This window comes from Callospermophilus lateralis, chromosome 4 (assembly GCF_048772815.1).
Source record: "Callospermophilus lateralis isolate mCalLat2 chromosome 4, mCalLat2.hap1, whole genome shotgun sequence".
Taxonomy (NCBI): domain Eukaryota; kingdom Metazoa; phylum Chordata; class Mammalia; order Rodentia; family Sciuridae; genus Callospermophilus; species Callospermophilus lateralis.
In genome coordinates, this window is record NC_135308.1 from 78,937,722 (window position 1) to 78,954,196 (window position 16,475).

At 34.4% G+C, this 16,475-nt stretch overlaps 1 protein-coding gene across 1 annotated transcript; it reads right to left on the reverse strand.

The window, feature by feature from the left end:
* Positions 1-5,754: 5,754 nt before the first annotated feature.
* Magohb (mago homolog B, exon junction complex subunit) lies at positions 5,755-14,545 on the reverse strand. The gene is made up of 5 exons (XM_076852663.1): positions 14,407-14,545; positions 12,449-12,507; positions 11,707-11,817; positions 8,786-8,868; positions 5,755-7,210 (listed from the first exon to the last, which is right to left on the reverse strand). Exons 1-5 carry the CDS (start codon positions 14,498-14,500, stop codon positions 7,111-7,113), a joined length of 447 nt encoding a protein of 148 aa, XP_076708778.1. The 5' UTR covers positions 14,501-14,545; the 3' UTR covers positions 5,755-7,110.
* Between the last annotated feature and the right edge of the window lie 1,930 nt (positions 14,546-16,475).

The window sequence follows — 16,475 nt, forward strand, 5'->3', positions numbered from 1 at the left end:
CAAATCAAATGATGGTTGCTAATAGAGTGTGGGGATGTGGAGTGAGGGGGAGAATAGAAGGCAAAATGGATTATGGAGAGACAAACCCCATCCATACTTTGTTTAGTTCTAACCAAATCCCTTGCTTATTCTTTTCTTCCTTCACCAACCTCTAGTCAGCACTGAACCATTATTCTTCAGAGGGTCTCCATATTCTTCACTTTGGTCATTCCTCCCATCTTTCCTCCAAACTACTTCAGACAGTATACTATATGTTCTAACCCCTTGGATATAGTCTAAGTTGTGCTACCTGTCTTTTGTGTGTGTGTGTGTGTTTTTTTGTTTGTTTGTTTCCACCTGCCCTACTTGTGTCCTGAGACAATCCTTGGTCTCTGAATTACTACTGAAGTCTGCCACTTGTCATCATGCCCCAGAAGTCAGATAAAATATCTACCAGAGACTCATTTAATTCAATAATGTAAGCAGAGTTTTAAGGGTAAACCAGAATATTGCTGCTTGGCATTTTCTTCTCCCTCGCTAATCCTTGGTTTTCTCAGCCACATAAAGAAGATCCCTAGCCTTCTATCTCAAAGTCAAAAAAGTAAAGAAGGAAAACTCTGCTGAGAAAAGATAGAGAGTGAGGGTAGAGGAAGTTATAGTGGTAACTGAGAAAGTGGCAGAGACACTGTGCATAGCCATATTGAAACCTCCCAAGACTGGCAGTTGTATATTATTATCCCTGCTTTACAAATAAAGAAACTATTATTAAAAGGTTACTTGACCTAAGAACACATTATTGCCAATTCTTTTTTTTTATAAAGATATTGACTTTTTTTTTAAAAAGGGGAGAGAGAGAGAGAGAAAGAGAGAGAGAGAGAGAATTTTTTAATATTTATTTTCAGTTTTCGGTGGACACAACATCTTTATTTTACGTGGTGCTGAGAATTGAACCCAGTGCCCCACCTTGCAATTTTTGGCATCCACAGCCCAATTGTCAATTCTTGACCTATGTTTAAAATAAGTCTTGACAATATAGGACATGGATAGACTATGAATTCAGAATGGACTGCAACAAAGCATGAATTTAGGCATCAGGAAAATGTGTTTGAATACCAGTTCTAGCTCTCTTGTGTTCTCTAGTTCTTAGTTCAAGTCTCTTAGCTCTCTAGGCCTCAGATTCAACACAGTAAAATGGTAGTAATATTTGCCCTCCAAGGTTGCTGTCAGAATTAAGGCATATAAGTAAAGTGCTTGACTATAACCTAGTATATATAGAGGAGGTACTCACTGAATTCTAAATATTATTATTACTTGGATTCCAAGATTCAAATTCTTCCTAGTCATAAAAATTTGAATAAATCACTGAATCTGCAAAACTCAGTTTGTTCATGTTTTATTTGAGTTTTGCCATTTCATAGCCTTGGAAGAATAAAATGAAATTAGCACTGCAGATGGGATTTCTTGGACTTCAAAAAAAGATGGGATTTTTTGTTTGGTTGGTTGGTTTCCTCTCCTAATTTCTATAAAGTGGAAATACCAGCACTGCAACCCAGAAATGCTAATAGACTGCTGTGGTTCGAATATGGTTTGTCCCCACGAAAACTCATGTTGAAACTTGGACCCCAACACACTAGTATTGGGATGTAGAAAGCAGCAGGAGGCGTTTGGGTTATGGGATGGAGCCTCATGAATAATTCATGCCTCTCTCTTTGGCAAGACTAGTTACTGTCACAGCAGGTTGTTTGAAAACAAGTTCACTCCTGGTGTTCTGTCTTCCATGCACTCCAATTGTCCTCACTTTCTGTCATGAGTTGAAACATCATGAGGCCCTTACCAGATGAGACCACCTGATCTTAAATTTCCCAGCCTCCAAAACCGTGAGCCAGAATAAAATTCTTACCCACTCCCAGGTGTTCTGCTATAGTAACATAAAATAAACCAATGCACACTCTTTATCCAACCACATCAAACCTGGAATGCAAGTATTTGTAAGAACAAGGTAAGGACAGCACATAATTTAGGAACTGTAAAACATACAGCAGTATATCACTACTACTTTAGAAATCAGATCAGGAAATTTATATTATATTGCCCCATGAAGATATTGGTGATATTAAGGGGTTTTGCCCATTTTAATTTACATCTACATAGCCAGTGATGGGTGGAGAGTCCTCAGGATGGAGGCTAAAGAAGTCAGAGCACTTTTTCTTATACTTCTTACATATTGCCTCTATGGTGAGTACCATATCTGTCTTATTCACTATTGTAACAGCAGCACAAATAAGAGGCATGATGCCTACCAGTGTGCTTGATGAGCAATGAGATAAATGTTGAGTAAATGACTATAAAATCTAGATTTTTTTTCAGTTTTAGAACAGAATGATACAAGTGATTAGAAAGCTACATTGTGTAACGCTCCCCCAAACTCTTTTTCTTACTAAGCTCTAAATTTCTGAAAAAGGCAATTTTTTTTTAATGAGAAGACAATTAACTTTTGAAGTAACTTCAGTGAGAACTGATTAAAACTCCTAACATGACTCTTGATCAAAGCAGCACAAAACTGGAAGTACTAAGCTGTATTATAACAAAACTAATAAAAGATGAAAAATTGGAAGAATGTTTTGAAAGCTCTAGAACTTCGTCTTTCAAATTCACTTTTGCATAAAACATATACATATAAACATGAATATGTAGTCATTTATTTTCTGGCTGCTTTGGTGCAAAAGCTTTTGGTTTTTGGTTTTGGTTTTTGTTTTTTTGTTTTTTTTAATTTGGGAAACCACATATTTTACCCATTCCTTTCTGGTGATACAGTTAGCCAGAAGCTTTGCACACAGCTTATGGTCACACCTTCAGACCTTCCGGTCACACCCTCAGACCTCAATGGTTTTTATCATTTCACAGCTCTATGTAGTTCTTCCTGTCCCAGGCTGAGGTGAAAGATGTCTACCAGCTCACAGGGAATGATGGTCTGAACTACCTTATTGAGAGGAATAACCACTCCTGACCAAGCTTCCCATTTTGTATACTCATCCTCATGACTAATATTTATACCACTGAAAAATACTGTTTCTGAGCTCTTAGAGTAAAAAAAAAAGGGGCCTCTACTTTGAGATTTCCTGTTACTCTAACCACCTGTCCTTTTTTTATTTAAAAAAAAAAAAAAAGATTTCACTGTTCTAGATTTAAATACTCCATATTATCCTAACGGGACCATGGGACCTCAATCAGTAAAAGTAAACAAATAAAGACACCTTCCGAACTAAAGAATAATAATCAAAGAATGGCAAATAAGGATTTCAGATAGATACTTGGGTTCTGTGCCACTAATGAATAAAAAGTCAGTGCACAGATTGACAGAGAAAATAGTTAAGTACCAATCCATAATTAATATTTTTGATTATTAAATCAGTGTTCAGTAAACTATATCACACAGTGCAGAGAAATGAGACAAGGCAGATACTAAAGACACTGAGCAGTTCTTCCAACTTTACTGTTCTTCACTTGGGGAGTTTTCCAAGGCAAACTCTGAGCTCACCTTCAAATCCTTTTACTTTTGGCATTTTACTATTTGGGGGGATTCTTTTATTCTAGCTCTTTATTCATTAAAGCTAGGAATCCAATTATTAAAATAATCATTAGGTATCAGTGGTTGGATTTACAACACACACACCACATTCACAAGTCTCACCCATTTTAAACCAAGATAAGGTAGTCAAACAATAGGATATCTAAAATGATCTCAGCTAACATTTGTATTCATATTAAAAATGTCCACCTGAATAAACCTAGTTTGATCTGTTAGCCAGCTTTGCATAGCTGTGAGCAAAATATCTGACAAGAACAACTTAGGACTTAAGATTATTTCGGCTCACCATTTCAGAGGTCTCAGTCCACAGTCAACTGCATTGCTCTGAGCCGTACGTGAGGCAGAACATCATGATGGAAGGGCATGGCAAAGAAAAGTTGCTCAGCTGTGACAGCCAGGAAGCAGAGAAATCAAGAGGAAGAGGCCAGCTACAGAGATGACAAACTTTTCCAGGGCATGCCCCCGGTGACTTACTTCCTCCATAAAGGTCTTACCTACCAGTAGTCCACGGATTAATCCACTGATGAGGTTAGAGCCCTCATGATCCAGTCATTTTTCTAAAACCACACCTCTGAACATTGCTGCATTGGGGACTATGCAGATTGTGACATGAGACTTTGGAGGGACATTCCAGATTTAAACCCTAACATTATTCATAAAACGCCTGTCTTGCACTGTTAGAAGCAGAGGCATAGAACATGGAAAGGCAATAAATAAATAATAAAGCGTGGCAGATCATAAATGTTCCCATATTCTCTTGTTTTGTACATGCTGCTTTGGTTGAGCAAAGTGAAAGAACTCTACTCAAGACTATACATGAGAAATTAGAATCACAGTTACACCACATCCAAAAGACACATCCTTATCTGTTATGTTCAAATTTGAGATTCTGTGGTGTTGTGTATGTACATATGCAAAGATTTGTGGTAATGAAAAAGGTTTCCACAGCAACAAAAATGAATATCAGCTGCCTTAAGAGTAAATTACAAAAGCAAATAATCTGAAGGCAATAAGACTACCAGGTGCTGGCTACTCTAAGGCCTTGAATGCCAAACCATCAATTGAAAAAGTTTTATAATTTTGAGAAATATCTGTATCAAGGGAGGAGGTAAGGGGGAACATGCGTTGGCTGACCTAAGTGCAGAATGTAAATCTAATTTCAAATAAAACTAGTGATATACAAAAAATTTAACTTTTAAATGAGCATTGTCTTTCAGCAGCTTATAATCAAGTAAAAGCCAGTTCAAACACACAAGGTATAAGAAAACCATAGATAAAAATACACGCTATTAATCCTAGTCACCTATTCTCTGATCTTGATCTGAGTATGAGAAATCTTCATAGATAGTGGGGATAGAGCAAATTAAGTAAATAAATACTAGAGAGAACTTAGAGAATAGTTCAGAGTTCATATGTTAACTTTTTAATCTAAGGAGTATTTCTCCCTAACCATGCTCAATCTTGAGTGGACTGGCTTATTCAACAAAAGCCTCAGACTGCCATTTTGAGAAATAACCAATAACTGTGAGTACCCTAGAAGTTCAGAGCATTTGTTCCTTTCTCCTTGTGTGGACATGTAAGTGAAAGAGAATTATAACATGTTCTACACTGTACATTCATTAAGGCCTACAATTTGAACAGGAATATTTATTTCCATACAGTAAAACTGAAGATGATGAGTCTTATCTTGCACAATGTAGATAAACTGGCTTTCCACAACAAACCTGAAGAGCCATGCATTTTACTTTATTTGTAGAATATATTTTGACATATTAGACATGGAGTATCACTTCCCATTCTTGTGACTGTACATGATGTAGAGTTACACTGCTTGTGTATTCATACATGAACATAGGAAAGTTATGTCCAATTCATTCAAGTCATGCAATTTTGAGCAATGAAATCAGCTGGTGCACCACTGCCAAAAGTGTAGCCACTAAACATGTGTTTACTTGCTACTTCATCAAAATTAAACACATATCCCACACACAAACACACACATAGACCAACAGCCACTTGATACCACAATTACAAAATTTATAAAACACCAGATTATGAAATCTATAAGATTTATTATAATCTAGAATGACATGTCAGTGTTTACAACATTCTAACTATTTTGTATATTTGAAATTTATTTTAATAAAATGTAAAAACAAATTCATTAAATCACTCTATAAATTTAATTATACTAGGCACATCTCAAGTAATCAATAGCCACACATGGCCAGTTGCTACCGTACGGATTGCACATAAACAGAACATTCCCATTACTGTAAAGTTTCTTAGAACTGCTGTGCTCCAAGCAAGTTAGAAGCCTGGCAAGCCTTCAGAAGCTCTGCCACTATAAAGTCACCAGTCCCTGGAGCAAGTGAATAAAAATAACTATCTTGACAGCACAAATTTTAGATTAGGGTTCAGAGGGAGAAGAAACAGAACACCAGGGACCCAGTTACTAATAGAAATAATGAAAGATGAAGTCTAACAGAAAGCAGTTGAAGGGAACTGGGAAGCATGATTGGAACCTGTGTTCATTAGGAGTTAAATAAGTATATAAACACAAATTTAATACAATTTGTAAAGCTAAAATCTCATTCAGTTCTTAGACACAAACATATGAATAAGAAATAAGGGCATAATCATATGCAGGTGCTAATACACAATGAGGCAAGGAAGGGAAGAATAGAAGTTCACTGGGTTAGACGAAGGGGGATGAAGTGACAGGAGCGGAGATGGAAATAGAAAAGACACTAGAAATGAATTGGACATAACTTTCCGATATTCATATATGAATACACGACCAGTGTAAATTCACATCATGCATAACCACAAGAATGGGAAGTTATGCTCCATGTATGATATGTCAAAATATACTCTACTGTCATGTATATTTAAAAGGAACAAATTTGAAAAATGATAAAAAAAAATATATAAGGACATAATCAAAGATGAGTCTGACTACACTTTTTTTTAACTTTAGAAAATCATTGTTTACACCAAAAAAGTTTAAATGTGAATTATCTTGAGGGATTTGTAATAAATGTATAAAATCCAGAAATTTCTGTAAAAAGTTCTATAAGCACCAAAAAATTAAATCCCACCAGGTATGGAAGAAATAAGAGATCTGTAATTGCCTTTAATAGATGGAAATTTGGCCACATATTTCTACCCTAAGAATTTCTGCCATAAGATATATCAACTAGAACAATTTCTTATTATCTTTAAAAGTGAATCAGAGATATAGTCTCCTGAAAACAAATAGAACAAAATAAAATCACTATCCAGGCTTTGATGCTTTATTAAAACAAAATTTCAACAAAAGTGACTTTTACTTACAGAATTTAATGTGTATGGGATGTCTAACCCACTTGGTCCCAAGTGAAAAAAATCATTAAGTCTATTCATTTATTTTCAATATTCAGTTTATGTACAAGAAAAACGTTTTGTTTCACATTCATAAAAATCCCAGTATTAGAAATGGCAAATAAACCCTCCCTTACCTATCCCTTAATTAAATATACAAACAGCTTCAAAAACACAATTTAAATTGGTTTAATCTTGAAGTGTAATCCAATGAGACTGAAAACTAAACATTTCAAGTCCTGTACCAAATAGTAAAATACTCGAAGGCCTTCAGGATCCCTAAAATATAAAAAGGTGAAAGTTACTTTTTAGTCCTAATGAAACATAATTTTATAAATTCCTTAAACAATATAAAAAATCTGTAACAATTCAGTTAATGGAAGGGAGAAAGGAAGAATCTTGCTGACAACTAAAATGACAAACTGAATGACAACTAAGAAGAACAAACAATTCTATTTTTTCTGTAAGGAAACATGTAAAGTTTTTTCATTAGTATCATATATATATCTTAATATTTATTTTTCAGTTTTCAGTGGACACAACATCTTTATTTTATTTTTATGTGATGCTGAGGATCGAACCCAGTGCCCCGCGCATGCCAGGCGAGCACATGACCACTTAAGCCACATCCCCAGCCCTTATTTTTATATTTAAAGTGTTACCTCCTTATGGAAAGTAATAGCTATGCATCACAAAAACATGTAAAGCAAAAAAACAGAATATTTATAATACTATAATGCTACTACTCTCATGCAATAATGATAAATATTTTAGTGTTTCTATGTATTTTTTTTCCCATAACTAATCATTCTCTGTCCTTTTTTTTCCTTTTTTTTTCTTTTGGTATTGTTTCCACAGCATTAAAAAATAAAACACTTCACTTATTATTTTCATTAATTTAAACATTTTCTCCTTGATAAACATTCAGATTATCCCAATTATAAACGTTTCAATGAGCATCTTGATGTGTAATATAGCTTTTCCAGTATTTGAGAATACTTCCCAAAATAGACACTCAGAAATGAAATTACTAGAGCAAAGATGAATGAAAAATATTAATAGTTTCTGCAGCATATTACCAAAATGCAATGCCACATCCTCACCAACTGTAGGAAAATACATTTTAAAAGTATCTGGTCGTTCTTTGTGAGCACAGCTTGTTTGTGTCCAGTGGTTATTATGCATTCATTCTTTTTCCTTTCCTCAAATAAATTTTTATGTAAAGCACATATTATGTGTCAAGCCCTATAATAACTGAAGATACAAGATTCTCATGGAGCTTACACTCAAATCAGTAAAGCAGACAAACAAGTTATTAAGGTAAGAGGGAAAACAGTAAAAGCACTTTGGGAACATTTTGAGAAAAAGAGGGGAAGGAGAAATGGCCTAGATCAGCCAAAGGCAGGAGACACAAAACTTAGGAAGGATAGGTAGCTAAAAGCATTCTTACACTATACTGGAAAATATATTTTCAAGTATTAAACCCATGAAACAGAGTAATAATATATGAGTTAACAAGGCTGATATAATCCAATAAGGATTTTCCTTTAAATTTTGTAACATTATATGCAGATTTTTCTATAAATAGTTTAAAAAAATCTGGGCATTACTATATAATGTTGGATTAAGATAATATTTGACACTGAAATACCTTAACTTCTTTGATAGATAAGATACCAAGTCTTTAATAACATAAAAATCAGAATTATCTCTGCATAATAAATTGATAGGATACTACTGAAATAGTAATATGGCTCACAAATGGACTATAGTTGTAAAATGAGCCTTTTAATAATTTATTAGATAAATGTAATAATTTATGTTAATTTAGCCAAAATGTTTTAACATACTCACTTTGACTGATTTACATCAATAAGAGAACCTATTTTTGATGTGGTAAAAGAAATGTGTTCATCTCCAATTACAATTTCAAGTTCCTAAAAAAAAAGAGAGAGAACTATAATTAATATAAAATCTATCCCAGAAATATCTGAATTCTTGCTACAAAAAGATCCCATTTTTAGCTACAAGTTTTCTAGCATTCAACAGAACAGAGGGGAAAAAAAGAAAATCTGTCAGGCGTCACTTTCCTTAAAACTAAAAGCCTCACTGACTAGTCACTGACTGACTAGTTACAAGCACTATCTCCAATTTTAGAACAAACCAAGAATTGCTTATAGAAGATACTATAAAATAAATCAATACAGAAATGTTTATTATAATGCCAGTAAACACTAGAGATATAACTGGGCATATTTAGTAAGAATAATTATATAGTCTTAAATACATTTTTATTTTTCTCATTTATTTTTTCTCTTTTTATTAGTGCATTATAGTTGCACATAATGGTGGGATTTGCTACTACATATTCACAGATACAACATAACAATATAATTTGGCCAATTGTCATTTGCCACAGTCTGGCTGGGCTGCGGCCCTCAACAGTCATTCCCTAGTTTCCTTTCCCTTTCTTCTTCCATCCCGCTGGTCCCTTTCCTCTACTCTACTGATCTCCATTCTATTTTCATGAGACACAAACCCCAACACATCTTTCTTTTCTCTTTTCCTTTCTAGTTTCTAAAAATGAGAAAACATGCAAACTTTGACCTTCTGAGTTTCTTATTTCGCTTAACATAATGGTCTCAAGTTCTATCCATTATCCTGCAACATATTTTCTTTTTTCTTTATGACTAAATATGGCTTCTTTGTGTATACATACCACATTTTCTCTCCATTCATCCACTGACAGACACCTAAGCTAGTTCCATAATTTGGCTATTGTGAATTGTGCTATTATAAACAGGCATGCATGTATCTCTGTATTATGCCAACCTTTATTCTTTAGGATAAATACTGAGGAGTGGTATAGCTGGATCATATGGTGGTTTCATTCCTAGTCTTCTGAGGAATTTTCATACTGTTTTTCATACTGGTTATACTAATTTAGAGTCCCAGCAACAGTGTAAAAGTTCCTTTTTCTCCATACCCTCTCCAGCATTTATTATTGCATAAGCCCATTTTTAACATAATAAATATAAATATATTTTCCCTATCTACAAGGTTCTACAAATAAAATACATAACATAAATAATAGCTATCAGTTTGGTACCTAATGTTTCAGGACCTGCTGTTTGAACTTTACATTTTTTGTAATCCCTAAAATAATCTTATAAGTAGGTCTTATTAGCCTTATTTTATAAATATATAATTTATATATATAAAATTCATAAAACATACAAAAGATTTATAACCACTAATAAGTGATACTACTGACTATAAGATTTTTTTATGCTTTATTTATTTTTATTTTTTATTTTTAGAGTGAGAGAGAGAGAATTTTAATATTTTTTTTTTAGTTCTCAGCGGACACAACATCTTTGTTTGTATGTGGTGCTGAGGATCGAACCCAGGCTGCACATGCCAGGCGAGCGCACTACCGCTTGAGCCACATCCCCAGCCCCTGACTATAAGATTTAAAGACTAATACTCTTTTCTGAATTCACCAATTAAAATTAAGAACTGATAAAACAAATACAATACAATATAGTTAGTGGTTCCTAGTGTGTATAAATTTTTCTCTATATTGTTTATCAGCAAATCTAAAACTCATAATTAAGGGGCTTCTCGGTAACTAGTTTCTAAATTAAATTAACAAACAGATGTCACTAAAGAAATTCTAGTTATATATGTAATTAGAAAACCTAATTATGCAGAATTTATGGCACATTCCAAATGGAGAATAAAGATTTATCACAAAATTTTTGACCTAAGGATCCAACAGGTAGTTTATGGAGTATGTCTACTCCTCCCCCACTAACCAAAACCCATGAATACATGCTCAAGTGGGTAGATGAAAAACTAGGTTTTTTTCCCTGAATCTAAAAGATAAAAAATGAAAGTTGCTCATGTTGCTGTTTTGTAGTATACATGTATAAATGCATAAAACTAAAGTCTAAATTTACTGTTTAAAAGTGATAAAATGGATAAAATAAACTCTCGACTATTATCTTTACTTTCCTAAACAATGTTCCTTTAAATAGACGAGTTAAGTTACTGAGTGTCATCATGTTAGATTTCTCCACACTGTTCCTCTAGTCAAAGAAGGTGACATAAAGTACAACTTTAGGAATACACAAAAGTGAAATAGAATGTTTCTTCCTTTCATGGGTAGTATCCAATTTTCCAAAAGTTGAAAAGACTTAATCCAGAAAGCAAATCCTTTTACAGAGTGAAATAACACCTTTAAGAATTCTTCAGATGCCCTTGACAAACATCAATTATTCTGAAGGGAATATGAGAGGCAAATACAATGGTCCATTTGAACAAAGAAACCCATCAAATCTTTTTCTGGAGCATAAAGGTGCAAATAACAACTCTTATTAAAAAGTTATAAATCTGAAGAAAGTGAATTTTATATAGTCATGAGAATCCTAAGTCTCAAATTCCACAAATACAACTTGTACTTATTTCTAATAAGTAAATAACATATAGTAGAAACCATTCATAACAGAATGAAAGCATCATAACTGTGGTTGGAGTGGCTATGGAAAATACTATTCAGAAAGTTATCTAAATTTAGAACTATGTGCTGACTCCTTTACCACAAGGAAATAACAGAGAAAATGAAGCTAAGTGAAATAGAAGTAGACTATTTACCAGATGCCTACTTAAGTGGAAAAAACAAAGAATCAACCAGTAACCAGTATAGAAATAAGAGAAAACAATCATTAACAAAACTTAACATTTATGTATGGGAAGAATCACTAAATACAAACCTGTCGTCCAACCCTGTCAGGGGGAGGCCACAGGGCATCATCTTCTTTTGTAATTTCACTGTCATCAATAATTCTCTTCAGTTCTTCCATTACACTCTTATGTACATATGCCTGAAAATAAATTATAATAAAATTTCATAATGTCCAACTATATCTTTCCATAACTCAACAGGAAATTTTAAAAAAGAGTTACAAATTCTGAATTTTCAATTAGAACACCACAGAAAAATTTAATTGTGATTCCAAAAGAACAGGATGACAATCATTTACTCTCCTCAAGAATATTTTTTTCTTTACTCTCTTGTCCTTTCCTTTAATATTTACTTCTTCCCATCACAGGCCCCTTTAAAATCCTATATTCTTCCTTTGTAACACGGCGTCAAGTACCTCTGAATGGTTAATGGTGACAACACAATATCTAAGAGGTAAAAAGACAAATCCAAGTCCATATCACGGTTAGTACTCTGAACTCTTTTCAGACTATGTTTACATCATGATTATTTATTTTAAATAATGAACAGAATAAAAAGACAAAGTTAACTGTAAAATGACTTAAATGATAGATTCAAATATCTCATTATTTAGATTACTTTTGTTTACAATCATATCTAATTGAAATGGAAATTTTTCAAACTATAAATTGGCTTTTTCCTTAAAACATAGTCTTAGATTAACTTTTGTAAATTCAACAAAGAGGAAAATGGACCAAAAGCAAAAAAATTAAGACATATGAAAATCTTACCTCTTTCCTGATCATGACATCATTTTTGTAATTGCTATTGTTGGCATATCTAAGCTTTCCTGTGGGGAATAGGAAAAAATTCAATGTATAATAGCAAACAATACTAAAAAATAGAAAATAAAAAACTGTGATTTTGAAGGTAAAGACCATTTTACACTATCAATTTTACTACTATTTCCTCCCTCATAGTGTTAGACCCATGCAGGTCATAATAATAAATACTTATGAGTAGCCAAATTTTAAAATATTCTGTGCTTTTATATATTAATATATAATAGGTCACTTTTAAGGCCTATTTAAAAGCCATCATGAATTAGAAAGAGAATCTGAAAAAAGAACATTTCCTTTAAAGTTTAATGTATCCATTTTGGTTCTAAGTACTTTGCCCAGAAAATTTAATGCATAAAACAATTCTAAAAAGTTGGTTTTATTCTCTCACCTATTCACAGTTGAGCAAAGTAAGTTGGCCAGGGTCACACAAGATTAAGATCTAAATCTACTTTCCTTAATGCTTTCTCTTATCTACTAAAATGTTCTCTTTTAATTATTTTCCTTCAAATTAATGTGTACATATTTATAGTAATTATTTTAGAATATGAGTAGGTGCTGGGCATGCTAGCTCTCTCCTATAATCCCAGAGGTTTCGGAGGTTGAGAAAGGAGGATCCAAGTTCAAAGCCACCTCAGCAACTTGGACCTTATCTTAAAATAAAAAATAAAGAGGGCTATGGCTCAGTGGTTAAGCACCCCCAAGGTTCAATTCCTGGTAACAAAAAAAAAAAAAAAAACAGAACTGTAAATAAGATGCACATAAACTATGTGCTATTCCTCAACAAAACTGATCAGTTTATTAGCTGGTTTATATTTAACTGTAATCCATCACAACTTTTTTACTGGCTACTGCCCACAATCCCACAAGGCTACTCAGTTGCCCAAGCACAGCTATGATGTGATCCTGATCCTCTACAATGACAGGTTAACCTAAAGAGATATACCATTTGGGAACTGCAATTTTCATGACTCATTATCATAACTAATGTTAAGTAAGTGAAGCGATGTGGTGGCAGACTAAATGAACGAGAATCACTGTTTTAACATGAAATTTCCCTGATAATACTAGGGTGATTAACTTATGTGCCTAGCTAAGTTATTTGGACAAGCTATATGGTGTCAATAAAAATGCTCAAAGCTGAACTGTCCTATTGCAGGTAGACAGAGTTCAATATACAGTAACATTCTTAAAATATCAAAGACAGTACTGCTGTACACTACATGCTAATGCTACTCTCCCAGTCGGATTTGTTTCCTCCCCTCAGAAGCCAAGAAAATCTCTTATTCCAAAACTCATCTCACGTTGTCTATCATTTAAAGCTTTTTCTCACTCCCTCCGATAGTCCTAACTTCTCCCTATCCCACCCCTCTCTACATTTTTGGTATTCTTAATGCATATGCATGGTGAAAAACTGTATTTAAGTACTTAAAACACGTCCATTTGTTTATATGATGGGCTCCTCTATAAAGACCTTAATACACACCGCCTGAATGAATAAGTAGTCCCATTTTATGCAACCTTGGAACAACACTTGAGGCCGGTTTTCTTAACAATGTTAAAACTTATAAGTTGATAACGATATGGCTTTTGAAGTCCCTTTTAGTGCGCGGACTGTAGGATTCGGACTAATGTAGGTTCAACTTTTCAATACGTGGCATCGTCCGCTTTTCTGAATTAATTTACAGCAATTCTCTTTTATTCACAAAACAACTTAGGCCTTCTATAGCCTTAAGCGACACACACACACACACACACACACACACACATTTTATTTTTTTTCTTCGCCAGGAGTAGTGGCCATTGTATCCCATTCATGCCCGAGGTTCGCTCACTCTACCCGCCTCGCCTCCTCGTCCGCCTCTCATCCAGATTCCCCTTTCCCACCATTGACCCCGTCCACTGCTCACCGTCCGGCCGAAACTCGAACTCGAGAAACTCGTGTCCAAACTTGCCCTTGTGCCCTACGTAGTAGCGCAGGTAGAAATCACTAGCCATAGACATTTTGGTCTCCCGGAAGCCCGCCGAAAGCTTGGCCAACGTGCCGCCTGGCGCTTGTCAGTGACGTCAGTCACACAGATAAGTGCGTCACTGCAGCCGCGTCTCTTCCGCCTCCGGAACTCCGGGAGAAAAGCTTGAAAAAAACTCCTAGCGTGAGAGGCTCTGGAGTGCGGGAGGGAGCTTAGCAGCTGCTAGACCTTCGGTTTACCAAGATCGAAACGCGTTCTTTTCTAAACGAAGTAGAGAGTACATTACATTAACAAAGAGCAGAAGTGTTAAAATGTAATAGCTTTTTTTATGGACTTAGAAGCCAGGTTTATGGAATCGATTTTACTTTTCGGCCCTCCTAATTCTTAAGGCTTCCTCCGTTATGGGTGTGGCTTCTGTGATCTTAAAATAAGCTTTCCAAGAGCCTTTTACTTTTTGAGTCTCACGACCTTTGCGGCATCCTGCGAAGTGAGTGTGACTTTATTTTCCTATAATTGGTGAGATGAGTGAAAATACATTCCAGAAATAAAGTGACAGAACCAGTCTTTAATAGAACTTCTGAGATATCTAATTCTTTCAATAAGGTTTAATTTGTGGTGGCCTGTGAAATTTTGGCAGTTTGATCTAAGGTCAAATAATGGTTTTGTCCACATTTCTTGCCAGGTATAGTTAAATTGGGGAAGTGAAAGAGTGCTCCAATGTGGATTGGTTTTGAGGAATAGGAAAAGACAGTGAACGTTTACGCTTAATCTTCTCTTCAAATATTATTGATCATCCCTCTGTTACCAACACAGAGAGTAATCCTATCTGGTGTCTGACAATCTTCAGTGGAATTTAGTAGAAAATGGTTGTCAGAAGATGTAGAATTCAGTCCCAACACTGTCACTACCTAATCTTGTACAATTCACTACTATCTCTAAGACTGTTTGATCATCAACCAAATGAATAGCACACAGCTTTGCCAAGGAGATCAAATGAGATACTTGACAAAGTAAGCTTTGAACTTTGTGTAGTTTTAGCAAGTATTCTTTATGTACCAGAAATGAACACTAGTAATAAAAAGATAGAGGCATTTACACCTGCAAGAAAGCAAACATGTAAAGCAAACAGTACAAAGGAGCAATTGCTGTTATGAAGAATATGTATAAAACATGCTGGTATATTACAACAGAAAGAAGGTGCCTTTTATTATAGAGTTTGAAGTTTATAAAATAGGAAGTTATCAAAGAAGGCTTATGTAGGGAAGTGTTATTTGAATTGGGCCTTGATAAGTTGTGTGTATGTTCAGTCATCTGGAAAAGTATTTCAGGCCTGGCCTAAGCAAAGGCATAGTATTATAAAAGTACATGTTTAGAGAAAGCCAAGAAATGAAATGTAGTTAGGGAACTAACTAGAAAGGTAGGTTGGGCAGGTTATGTGGTGTATTAATATAAGAAAGTGTTCAGTCCTTAAAACATAAAAAAAATAAAGCATATGCCTTACTAGTAGGGTGACCATTTGTCCAGGACTGAGTAATGTCCTGGGATTTGGGTTTTTTGTTTTTCAAAACTGAAAGATCCCAGGAAACATGGTATGAATTGGACAGCATTTACCATGAAAATAATTCACAGAAATTTGAGCACAAAATTCCACAGTATCTTTGAAAATATCAGTTATAATCCATTTGGATGAATTCTGTGAAAAGCCTCATTCAATATCTTAGATTTTCTAATGTATTTCCTTCAGGTTTTGGCATGTGTACCCAGGTTCATCTTCATGTCTACCTAAAATAAATATAAACACCAGAATTTGAGGCTATGAAATAGAGGTTATAGGATGCACAAAGTTTTTTTAAAAATATTTATTTTTTAGTTGTAGTTGAACTCAATATCTTTATTTATTTATTTTTATGTGGTGCTGAGGAGCGAACCCAGGGCCTCACATGTGCTAGGTGAGTGCCCTACCGCTGAGCCACAACCCCAGCCCATAGGATGCACAAAGTTTTAAGATC